A 13,252-nucleotide genomic window follows, 5' to 3' on the forward strand; every position below is an offset into this window, starting at 1 on the left:
ACTTTCAAAACTGATGCTCTGGGCTCTGACTGGCCCTGGATTTCAAATCTAGCCTGAAGGTACTGGATTTTCCCCCTTCTCAGCCAGGGAGTGGAGAGAGAAAGATCTCTTTACCAAGACCCTGTGAGCAGTTATATGATATAACCTGTGAGCAGCTATATTTCTTGACCTACCCAGGTAGTAAATAAATGTTTAGACAGTTTTATAATTGATCCATATTCAGTTACCTGTTATTGCTTGCCAAGTTCACCTTTTTCTGTTCAAGATTTGTGACAACAAACCTTATTTAGTTTATTGACTCTGCTGTCCTGGATCAACCAAGAATCCTTGTTCATGTTTTTGGGTCTGTAGGTGCTTTCTGGGAACTGTTGGACCTCTGGATTGTGGCCCAGTGTCCTAGAAATCAACGGGGAATAACCCTAGAGTGGGAGACTAGCCCAGAGACAAGCAGGACCCAGTCAGTGGGAGAAGGGTGCTAGTATAGAGCACATGCCCAGGTGGCAGGCGGGCCTGAGCAGTGCTGGGGACAGACCCTCCAGGTGGACGCAGGGTTAACCCCAGGCGGGTGGCTAGGTGTTTTGTGACACTACTATTCATCGTAAGTTGGAGGCACTGGATAATTCGAATAGGAAGAAGAGATTTATACACTTTCCACAGTTGGCAGCAATATCAGCCTTGGATATGTATAAAAAGTTTGTAATAACAATTTTGAAGATGCCTGTAGACTCCATTCCTCTAGTTTCTAGAGCTTATTATCTTCCACAGGCGAACAGGAAAGATGGCACAGAGCAGGTTCCTTCTCTAGATATGGACAGCTTGGATTTGATTTCCTTCAAAGATCTGACTTGGATCCTGTGGTGGCTAATCATGTGTCTTAGACCCAGATAAGGACTGGCTTCTCAGATGTTTTTCTGTACAAAAGACACCACCTTTGTGAAAGCGTAGCTTTTCCCAGATGTGCCTAAAGATACATAGAAAAGGAGGAGACAATTTTTACTGCTTAAACTTGCTGTGTTGAAGTTAGGGGCGTTATTCTTACTGCACTACCCATGTAAAAATACCTGGGCACACATTATATTTTCTTTGATCTGCAACATTTAACTGCTTTTGTGGATTCTAAATCTCTTGAGTCTCAATTAGCCGCAGCTTCATCTGAGCTGATAGAGGAGCTCAGCTAAAATTGAGTTGAATCAGACAGGATACCCCCCCCCCCCCCCCCCCAAAAAAAAAAAAAAAAAAAAAATCTGGTTTATTTTCAGTGGGTTTTTTTTGTTTGTTTGTTTTTTGTATTTTTCCAGTGTTAATAGCTATCAGGCACAAGCCAGTCTTGAACCTGTCACCTCTGGTTATGAGACATCTGACTTACAGGAGAAACTACTCTGCTTCTTAGCACTCTGCAATAGTCAGCCCATACCTAGCTGTCTTGTATCTATTTCCTGTTGCAGCCACCACTTAATTAACAAAACTGCCCTAAACATTATATGGAAAGAAAACAAAAGCTGCAAATGACACAGGGAACTAAAGAAAAACAAAATATTTTTGTCTGCATATCCCTAGCATTTATTCTTCCCCACTTTAGCTTATCTGCTTGATCACAGCAGTAAGCAAATGGCTGTAAAGACATTTCTCAATACAAAGCTCAGCTGAGTATAATAAATGTATCATAGGACACCTTTAAGCACTCTGCTTCTTCCTTTCTCCTCTCCCCCACCCTCGCTCCATAAATGACATATCATGTTCTGCAAAAGTCTAGAAATTAACTCGGTCAATTTATTTCCATTCTGTCTACAGCTGGTGCACTTGCTGTACAAAATATGCAATCTGAGCAACTGGGAAAGGAGTAAAACAAAGGTTTCTTGCACTCAGTTACTAGGTAACCTCTGGCTAATCAAGACAATGGCACCTCTCCATGTAAGGGAAGCACATGAAATATCTTACTGTGGGTCTCCAGCATAACTCAGCTGGGCAGGCCGGATCCCAAAATGCACAATCACAGGAAAAGTGATCACATCTGGGCTGGGCTGCTCACGATCCAGATGATCAATACGCACCGAACTGGGCTTCTGAAAAAAGAAAAAAAAAATTGACGTTTAACACTTATTCCCCACTAATTAAATACAATATGCTTTTTCTACAAATTCAACAAATTCACTTCATAAGGTCACACCTTTTTGAGCATTGGTGTTGCCCCAAAGTGAACAGAAACGTCTCTGGGAGACTGATGTATTAGAGTATATAAAAGACAAAAAAATTGTGGAGTTTCATGAAGTGAAAACTGAAAAAAGGTTTTTGTGCTTAAATCACAGCTGCAGTTAACCACAAGCAACAAGGTGGCTAAATGCCCTGGTTAGTCCAGATTTTAATGTGAAAAAACTGGTAAGATCAGGGACTTCTGGAATTTTATTCCCAATTATATAGGACATTAACAAATACAACCCATGATCAACAGCTAAGAGGTCCTGTCCACAAACAAATACCCACTAGGGGGCAATTCTATTGTTTTTGTTTTGTTTATTAAAATTTGTTATACTGCCCTTTCTGAACAGACAGGGCAGGGTGGTTTACAAACAACTAAATAATACAAGTTAAAAACACACAAAAAATGGAATTCCATTATAGTAGGAAAGAAGGCACACGAACCAAGAGCACTCATCACTAACAATTAAATAAAAACAGTTGAAACCCTAAGAAGGAAAAATCACCGCTGAAATATTCCAAAAACAACAGAAAAATAATGGGATTTAAGTAAGGATTTACATTTCTTAAATAATGTTCAAAACGGATAGCGGGGGGGGGGGGGGGGGGGAGTGTTTTGGAACAAGAAAGTAAAAAAGCAGCATGCCATGTAGATCCAAGATGAGCCAGTTTGGGTGCTAGAAGAACTAAACAGTACGAATCCAAGGAACGTAAACACCTTGAAGGAGTGTAAGGAATAATCAAAGAAGAAACAAAAGAAGGAAGACCACTGTGAAAATCTTACAGCTAAGACAATCACTGTTACCAGTGCAATCACTGTACCCCTGATGATAATTCTTTGTTTTTATCGGATGGGATCGGAGGCGCCATCTGATAGATACACTGTAGTCTGACTTTAGCCCATTAGTATGGAATAAGTTAGCTCCTCTCTCCACAAATCATCTAAATCTAATCATATTCTTGACTGCTATAAGTTATTGCAGAACCCCCTGAAAAGTTCTTAATATGGCTTCTTTATTTTTTTTATTTGTTAACTGTGTTCTCCGTTCAGGCTAATTTCAACCTGTGATGGGACAGATTGTTTCGACACCCATTCCTAAAGTTTTGGTTCAGATTTATCAAAAACTAGTAACTTTAGACAAGTTGCAAGTATTTTTCTGGTTACAAAATTAATTAAATCTCTCATCTCTAGCCAGTTCTCAAAGTTTTTGAATGATTTTGAAATCCAATTGCCAGTGCAATTTGGTTTTCAAACCTTACACAGCAGAGAGACTCTTTTGGTAGCCTTGGAGAGGCATTTTTGAAAGAAAAGTCCAAATCCGGGGGCGGGGAAAACTGTATTTTCAAAAAAAGATGGATGTCCATCTTTCGTTTCAAAAATACCGTCAGAGACGTCCAAATCCAAGGACGTCCTTAATTTTGAACTTCTCTAGATTTGGACATCTTTGACTTTCGGCGATTTTCGAAACCAAAGACGTCCAAATGCAAGCCATTTGGGCGTGGGAGGAGCCAGCATTTCTAATGCACTGGTCCCCCTGACATGCCAGGACACCAACTGGGCATCCTCGGGGGCACTGCAGTGGACTTCATAAAATGCTCCCAGAAACTTAGCTCCTTTACCTTGTGTGCTGAGCCCCCCAACCCCCCCCCCAATCCCACTACTCACAACTGTACACCACTACCATAACCTTACGGGTGAAGGGGGGCACCTATATGTGGGTACAGTGGGTTTGTGGTGGGTTTTGAAGAGCTCGCTGTTGTCAGCATTCGTTGTGTAGGTATGGTCCCGGGTCTAGTTCACAGAGGCAGTGGGTTCCCAAACAATACACAATCTACATTGGTTTGGATATATATAGGAACTATATTGTATTTACCTATATAGGATCACAGCACTTAGTACAGGTAAATATTACAATGCTGTATCTTTGTGTGGGTTTAGATGGGAATCAATGAGAGAAAGGTAAGAATGTGGGGGGGTGCAGAGAAAGAGGGAAGCCTTGAGGTAGGGCTGAAGATGTGTGTGTGCAGAGAAAGAGAAAGAGCCTAAGAAAGCAGAGCCATGTGATCTGAGAGAGAAAGTTTTGGAGTAGGGCTGAAGGAGAAAGGGGGCCAGTGCCAGGGGCTCTGGTGGCTGGATATGTGTGTGTGTGCAGAGACAGAGAAAAGAAGAAGAGCTGACTACTAGAGCCATGTGCTTCTCCTTTATATACCTCAGAAACAGAAAGGGATCAAATAACTTCTTTCCTTCCCTGCAAAACTCCAGTTTAATTTCCTGATATAAGGAAGGTGAGCATTTTCACAGGTTCTACTCTTTGAAGTCTCTAGTTTTGGAGCCTCTCTGTCTGGCTTTCATTGTTCTCACAGAGAGGACAAAGGTATGTTAATTGAGAAACAAATAGGCTAGCAGGCAGCTGGGCAGCATTTGGTCCATTTGCCATCCTCAGAGCTTCCTGACGGAGGGGGGAGTTATCAGAAGCTGGTTTCATAAATCCTGACATCCAGCAATCCTGACAGTTGTTTCTTCTACAAATGTAACAGGTAGGAGGGGTATGGGCCTGGGTCCGCCTGTCTGAAGTACACTGCAGTACCCACTAAAACTGCTCCTAGGACCTTCATGCGCTGTCATGGACCTGAGGATGACATCTGAGGCTGGCAAGTAATATTTTAATCATGTTTTTTGAGGGGGGGGGAGGGGGTTAGTGACCATTGGGGGAGTAACAGGTCATTCCAGATTCCCTCCGGTGGTCATCTGCTTTCTTAGGCTCTTTCTCTGCACACACACATCTTCAGCCCTACCTCAAGGCTTCCCTCTTTCTCTGCACCCCCCCCCCCCCCCACACACTCTTTGGCATGGAAAATCTCACTTGGGATGATTCAGCCTTGGCGTCTCAGTTGTAGGTCATAATTTGTTATTGTCTAAATTTGGGGACTTGGGACTAACAAGAACTGCTTTGGAGTAGTTTTGGAAGTTTCTGACAGGAATTTTAGTGTTAAGAACAGTGAAATTTCTTTTAGCTGGAAACCACCATGTGGGGTCCCCCCAGGGCTCACCACTGTCACCAGTTTTAATGTTGTCATAAACACATAAGAAAAGCCATACTGGGTCAGACCAATAGTCCATCTAGCCCAGTATCCTGCTTTCAACAATAGCCAATCCAGGTCACAAGTACATGGCCAAAACCCAAATAGTAGCAACATTCCATGCTACCAAACCCAGGACAAGCAGTGGCTTCCACATGTCTGTCTCAATAGCGGACTATGGATTTTTTCCTCCAGAAACTTGTCCAAACCTTTTTTAAACCCAGATACGCTAACCGCTGTTACTACATGATCTGGCAAAGAGTTCCATGGCTTAACTATTCATTGAGTGAAAAAATATGTTCTTCTATTTGTTTTAAAAGTGTTTCCATGTAACTTCATTGAGTGTCACCTAGTCTTTGAACTTTTTGAAAGAGTAAAAAATTGATTCATTTCTACTCCTTCTACACCACTCAGGATTTTGTAGACTTCAATCATATCTCCCCTCAGCCTTTTCCAAGCTGAAAAGGCCTAACCTCTTTAGCCTTTCCTCATATTAGAGGAGTTGTATCCCCTTTAGCATTTTGGTCGCTCTTCTTTGAATCTTTTCTAATTCCATTATATCTTTTTTGAGATATGGCAACCAGAACTGAACACAATACTCAAGGTGAAGTGATACAGAGCATTATAGTATTCTCAGTCTTATTTACCATCCATTTCCTAATAATTCCTAACATTCCCGTTTGCTTTTTTGGCTGCCGCCACTGCACACTGGGCAGAAGATTTCAGCGTATTGTCTACAACATCACCAAGATCTTTCTCCTTTGTGCTGACCCCCAAGGTGGATCAGGTAACTATGATTTGGATTATTGTTCCCAAACTGCATCTTCCATTTGTCCACATTAAATTTTATCTGCCAATTTCCTAAGGTCTTCCTGAAATCTTTCACAGTCCGCATGTGTTTTAACAACCTTGAATAGTTTTCTGTCATCTGCAAATTTAATCACCTCACTTGTCGTTCTGATTTCCAGATGCACTGGTCTCACTACAGATCCTTGAAAGAAATGGTCATTAAACCCTACCTCTTTCTGTCCAATAAACCAGTTCCTAATCCACAACAAAGCATTGCCTCCTATCCCATGACTCTAATTTCCTCAGGAGTCTCTCAATGAGGAACTTTGTCAAAAGCTTTCTGAAAATCTAGATACACTACATCAACCGGCTCACCTTTACCCACATGTTTACTCACGTCTTCAAAAAATTAAGCAAATTGGTGAGACAAGACTTCCCTTGATTGAAAACATGCTGACTCTGTCCCATTAAACCATGTTTATTTATGTGATCCATAATCTTATTCTTTATAATAGTTTTCACTAGCACTGACATTAGGCTTACCAGTCTATAATTTCCCGGATCACTCCTGGAATCCTTTTTAAAAATCGGTGTCACATTGGCCACCCTCCAATCTTCAGGACTTTAACAGGTTACAGATTACTAACAGCAGATCAGCAATCTCAGGCATGAGTTCTTTCAGTACCCTTGGATGTATGCCATCCAGTCCAAGTGATTTACTATTCTTTAATTTGTCAATTTGGCTCAGTAGGTCTTCCAGGTTCACCAAGAGTTCTTTCAGTAACTCCGTATCATCACCCTTGAAAAATCATTTCTGGTATGCCCCAACCTACATGCTAAACCTCGTGGACCTACCTCCCAGAAACGCCACAAGATCATCTCGCAAATTTCTCAACCTACACTTCCCCAGCTGTAAAGGACTAAAATACAAGCTGATGCACGCCACCACCTTCTCTTACATGAGCACGCATTTATGGAATGCATTACCCACAGATCTGAAAACAATTGACGAAACAACTACCTTTCGCAAATCTCTGAAGACGTATTTCTTCAACAAGGCCTACAGCGAGAACCTACAGCCCCACTAATCCACTTCACCAACCCATTCAGTTACGAAAGCCCACCTTCTATAAATACCCTAATAAATTCCTTCCTTCTTCTTTCTTCCCTTAATTAATCTCTACACAATACTAACTATACTTGATATACTGGAATAACTATGTTAACAATACTATGTAAGCCACTTTGAGCCTGCAAATAGGTGGGATAAGGTGGGATACAAATGCAATAAATAAATAATTATTTATTGAGACTGAATATGCATCACTTAACGTTTGTGCTCATTTGTTCTCAGCACCACCATGGGTCCTAGCACCAAGATAACTGGCACTAAACTGAGCAGTCCACTGATGCCAGGTTCACACAAATAACTCAATCCTCCCATTTCACCTGTCACTGCTTAAGCAGTTGCTAGGTCACAGTCTCCACAGAACACATCCCTGCTGCCCCACTCTAATCCGGAGAGGTGGGGGGGGGGGGGGAGGCATGTAAAAAAAAAAAAAACATCATAGCCACCATTTTTGCCCTGAGGGCTCAGAAGAAGAGACTTCTGTATACAAACACACTGACACAACTCCAGGCCTCATTTTGACATGCAGGCTAATAGTTGATAGTTCATTTTTATTTGATATACCACTTATCAGCAAAAAGTATCTAAGTAGTTCACAGGATAAATTAAAAATCAAGTGAATCAAAACAAAAAAAAGATATAAGATTGCCAGGGAGAGGGGAAGGGAGAGAATTGGAGAACAAAGATAACAGAAAATACTAAATTGCTAAGGATGTAAAAAGAATTGAAGCGGTGCAAAGAAAAGCTACAAAAATGGTATGGGATTTGCGTTACAAGACGTATGAGGAGAGACTTGCGGACCTGAACATGTATACCCTGGAGGAAAGAAGAAACAGGGGTGATATGATACAGATGTTCAAATATTTGAAAGGTATTAATCCGCAAACAAACCTTTTCCGGAGATGGGAAGGCGGTAGAACGAGAGGGCATGAAATGAGATTGAAGGGGGGCAGACTCAAGAAGAATGAAAGGAAGTATTTTTTCACGGAGAGGGTGGTGGATGCTTGGAATGCCCTCCCGCGGGAGGTGGTGGAGATGAAAACGGTAACGGAATTCAAACATGCGTAGGATAAACATAAAGGAATTCTGTGCAGAAGGAAGGGATCCTCAGGAGCTTAGCCTAGAATGGGTGGCAGCGCTGGTGGTTGGGAGGCGGGGCTAGTGCTGGGCAGACTTATACGGTCTGTGCCAGAGCCGGTGGTGGGAGGCAGGGATAGTGCTGGGCAGACTTATACGGTCTGTGCCAGAGCTGGTGGTGGAAGGCGGGACTGGTAGTTGGGAGGCGGGGATAGTGCTGGGCAGACTTATAGGGTGTGTGCCAGAGCTGGTGGTTGGGAGGCAGGGTTGGTGGTTGGGAGGCGGGGATAGGGCTGGCCAGACTTATACGGTCTGTGCACTGAAGAGGACAGTACAAATAAAGAAGTAGCATATATGAATTTATCTTCTTGGGCAGACTGGCTGGACCGTGCAGGTCTTTTTCTGCCGTCATCTACTATGTTTACTATGTATGTTTAAATACAAAAAGGAAAGAAATTACACATTCAGAGGAAAGGAAAGAAAAGGCACGATACATAAGGAAATATTAGGAGGGGCAGTCAGGAGAAATGAGTTACTTACCTGTAACGGTAGTTCTCCGTGGACAGATCTCATAGCCACACAGCAGAAGTGATGTTATGGTTATGTTCAGTGGTGTGCTGGTAAATGTTTAACAACAGGCTCTCTCCCCGGTCCACCTCTGCGCCCTCCCCCCCCCCCCCCCCCCCCGAAACTGCAGAGCTGGCTATAGCCAGGGAAAGAGCCTGGGGGGGGGGGGGGGGGGGGGGGCAATGCATTACTCTCTCCAGGGAAAAAAAATATTAAATGCTCCCAGGTTCCAATCTAATTCACGTTTAATGTGGGATAAGATGCCATAAATATGTAAATAAATATAAACGTTTAACTTTGAGCACCTGATTCTCAAAGTGAACATATTCCAAACACTAAAATGAAAATAAAATCATTTATTCTACCTTTGTTGTCTGGTGACTTTGTTTTTATGATCATGCTGGCCCAGTATCTGATTCTGCTGCTATCTGTCCTCTTAACTCTGTTTCAAGGGCTTCCTTTCCATTTATTTCTTTACTTCCCTCCATTCTTCTTCATTTCTTGCTCTATATCCATAAGTAAAAGCTGGGTCCTCCGCAGACTTGACTGTCCAGTGGATCCAGCTTCTGCCTATTTTCTTCATCCATGTGCAGTTTTTCTCCTCTCTTCCTTTTCCCTCATCTCATCTCCTTCCTCACTCTTCCATCCCCTTCATCCATGTCCAGCATTTTTTTCTCTCTCCCTTCCCTCTCCTCCATCCATGTCCAGCATTTTCCTCTCCCCCATTTCTCCTCTCTCTCCTCCATTCATGTTCATCTCGCTTCCTCTCTCTTCCTCCCCTCCATCCATGTCCCGCATTTCTTCTCTATCCCTTCCCCTTCATCCATGTGCATCTCCTACCGCTGTCTTCCCTCCCCTCCATCCATGTCCAGAATTTCTCCTGCCCTCCCCTCCATTCATGTCCTGAAACTCTCCTCTCTCCCCTGCCCTCCCCTCCATCCATCCATGTCCAGCAAACCTCCTCTCTCCCCTGCCCTGCATGTCCTGAAACTCTACTCTCTCCCTTGCCCTCCCCTCCATCCATCCATGTCCAGCAACCCTCCTATCTCCCCTGCCCTCCCCACCATCCACCCACATCCAGCAACTCTCCTCTCCTCTCCCCTGCCCTCCATCCATCCATCCATATCCAGCAATTCTCCTCTCTCCACTGCCCCCATCCATCCATATCCAGCAATTCTCCTCTCTCCCCTGCCCCCCTCCATCCATCCATACCGAGCAATTCTCCTCTCTCCCCTCCCCTCCATGTCCACTGATTTCTCCTTTCTCCCCTGCCCTCCCCGCCCAGCGATTCTTTGCCCCCATCCTCCCCTCCCATTCATGTCCTCCTGCCCACCCTCTTCTCCCCCCAACATCCGCCTTTTTGTTCCTGCCACCCTGCATCATTTAAATCTTTTGTTTACCTCCATTGAAGCGGCCGCATCAGTGAAAACCCTGCCCGTCTCTAGCCTTCCCTTTGTGCTCATTCCCTCTCAGTGTCCCGCCCTCGCAGAAAGAGGAAATGACGTCAGAAGAAGGCGGGACACAGAGGGAACGAAGGGAAGGCTAGAGACGGGCAGGGCTTTCACTGATGCGGCCGCTGCGAAGGAGGTAAATAAAAGATTTAACCCCCCAGGGCGGCGCGGGCGCAGGTAAACGAGGGCTGTGGGAGGTGAGGTAAGCGGCAGTAAGCATGTCTTGTGGTGCCCTCCTGCCATGCTTACCTCACTTACCGCCCTGGAGAGCCGTCTCGCTGTGCCAGAACAGCCGGCTCGCAACATGTTAAAAAATTTAACAACCAGCTCTTACGAGCCGGCTACAGCACACCACTGGTTATGTTGCTGACCCGGCCTTTTAAAAGCTCAGAAAGCTCTAATGGAGCTGGGCTTGTGCCCTACTGTATCTACTACATATACTATACCTATGCGATTCCCGCCTCAGTTATTCCTTAAGCTGGCGACAGGTCGGTGGGAGGGCGGGTCTAGTGGCTATGAGATCTTCTGCCTTCGAAGAACTACTGTTACAGGTAACTCTCATTTCTCCCTGGACTTTCAGATCTCATAGCCACATAGCTGAAGACTCCCAAGCTGAAAAATGGAATAGTCATAGTAATAATCAATAAAGAATAACTTTGAATACTTTTGTTGACTATTTCCTGTACTGGAGCAAAAGAGTTGACACCTCATAGGAAAGACGACAAACAACCTGCCCAAAACTTGGAATCTAATGAAGAAATAGCATCCATACGAGTGCTTCGTAAATGTGTGTAAAGATGTATACGTTGCTGCTTAGCAGATATGTACTGGAGAAGATCTATAAAGACGAGTTGTTGTACTTGCCAAAATTCGAAAATGGTACGCTAGAATGTGAGGAATGTTATTGACCTGTTTGTTGATAATAAAAATGAATACATGCAACTATCCACTTAGAGAAAGGTCCTTTAGAGACACTTTGAAGTTGATGTGCGCTACTCAAAGATAGAAATATTTGAGATGCTCTGGTCTGATATCGTGTACAGGCAAGGTAAATCTGAAGCGCAAGGGTACAGACAAAAGTAATCAATCGAACTTCAGATTCGATGATGTGTGGAGATGGAATATAAACTGGGAGGATAACAGAATGACTAAAATGGAAAGGAGACACCACCATATACAGAGGAGTGGTAAGGACTGTTTGTACCAGATTCAATTGTGATTCATCTTATGTCATATATGCCATTCAATGCCCATGTGGGCTATGGTACGTAGGACAGAAGGTTAAAAAGATTAAACATCTAAGTAATATCAAATTACAAAAAGTAAAGACTCCTCTCGGAGAACACTGGGTTAAAGCACAACACGTGCTCTGATGCAGGATGCTACAGCAAACATTTAATTTTCTTTGTTAATGTCTGGGTAGTGTCTGAGCACCTTAAAACATCTACCTGCGCCATGATATTGCCTTACAGTTTCAAACCAATTACGAGACATTATACTCTTCAGAGATGAATTGTACAAAAGCAGGCTTACTACTAATCGTTTCTATGATGCTACTAGACTTATGCAGTGCTATACACAAAACACATATCAGACAATCCCTACTTGACAGAGCTTATAACCTATTCAAGAGAAACAGGGCATCCAATGCTATGTACGCAAACAAATGTGCAGTACTGGACAGAGATCTGGGAATAGATGAGATTCATGAAGCCATTAAGGCAGACTACAGGCAAAGTGCCAGGCCCCGATGGGCTTCCAGCAGTGTTTTATAAAAGTTTTTTTCAGAGTTGCTGGAACCTTAAGCTGGTGCAGTTTTATCAAGCACTGTTGGCTCAAGACGGAGCTGTAGGTTCTTTTATGGAATCTCGAATAGCTGTAATCCCGAAGTCTGATCATGCTAAACTGGAGAATTACGGGCCTATTTCTCTTATTAATGTGGATTGTAAGATTTATGTGAAGATATTAACGATGAGGCTAGCAACTTTTCTGCCTCATTTAATACACACTTATAAATTGATTATGCAGATGAGTTGTGACTTTATCAGCACATTCAATCTTTCTTTGGTTTATTGGCCCTAATTCAGCAGTTCTCTGGAATTTCAGAGTATAAAATTAATTGAAGAAAGTCTGTGGTTATGTCCCTCAATGAAAAAAGTGCATAGACATCATTTAAAAGATTTTCCTTTTGTGTGGGCACCTAATAAGTTGAAATATTTAGGTGTACGGTACAGTAGAACGGTTTAGGGCTGTTTAGAGATTAATGAAGTTGCTCTTTTACGAGTTATTGATGTTCTTTGCTTGAAGTAGTTGCCTCTGTATTTATGTTGGTGGGGCAGCTGAAAACAGTTAAGATGGTACTTGCATCGAAACTGAACTATATTCTGAGTATGATACCTCTTGCTTATCAAGAATCCCTTTTCAAAACAATGGAGTATAAATTTTCTAAGTTTCTGTGGCGCAATAAGACACCTAGAATAGAACTAAGGAAATTGAAATTGGTTAAGCAAAGGGGTAGAGTTAATTCTTCCAGATTTTAAGCTGTACCATTATTCTTAGTTGATGGCTGCTGCCGCTATATGAATTACAGATAGCATTGATGGATTGGACCAAAGGTGGTTGCAATTGGAAAGAGCTCCAGCGAGACCTTTTCCTTTGTGCAGCTTGGTCACGGCTCAAGCTCAAAAAGTTGTACCTCGTTTTCCAATAATGCTTGCTACATCAAAAGTACTACAGTATATGGCCAAATGTTTGAAACTGTCTTGGCCTAATATGGGGTCTGTTTCCCTTTGGTTCAATCTTGACTTTATATGAGATAAACACTTGGGATGAATGGTAGAACAGGAGTGTTTGGTATGTACACCAGCTTTTCCATTGTGGTGAATTTAAGCCATTTGAGGCACTTAGTATAAGAATTATTATCAGCGGCTGCAAATGAAACACTGTTTACAGTGTTCGAAAG

At 42.9% G+C, this 13,252-nt stretch overlaps 1 protein-coding gene across 1 annotated transcript in view; it reads right to left on the bottom strand.

Moving 5' to 3' along the window:
- Window positions 1-13,252, bottom strand: part of DROSHA (drosha ribonuclease III) — a 552,432-nt gene that overhangs the window by 310,914 nt on the left and 228,266 nt on the right. Inside the window, exon 13 of the mRNA XM_030216759.1 lies at window positions 1,939-2,063. Coding sequence (XP_030072619.1) covers window positions 1,939-2,063 — 125 coding nt within the window. The remainder of the gene's footprint in view (window positions 1-1,938; window positions 2,064-13,252) is intronic.

This window comes from Microcaecilia unicolor, chromosome 1, assembly GCF_901765095.1.
Source record: "Microcaecilia unicolor chromosome 1, aMicUni1.1, whole genome shotgun sequence".
In the NCBI taxonomy this organism is placed as follows: domain Eukaryota; kingdom Metazoa; phylum Chordata; class Amphibia; order Gymnophiona; family Siphonopidae; genus Microcaecilia; species Microcaecilia unicolor.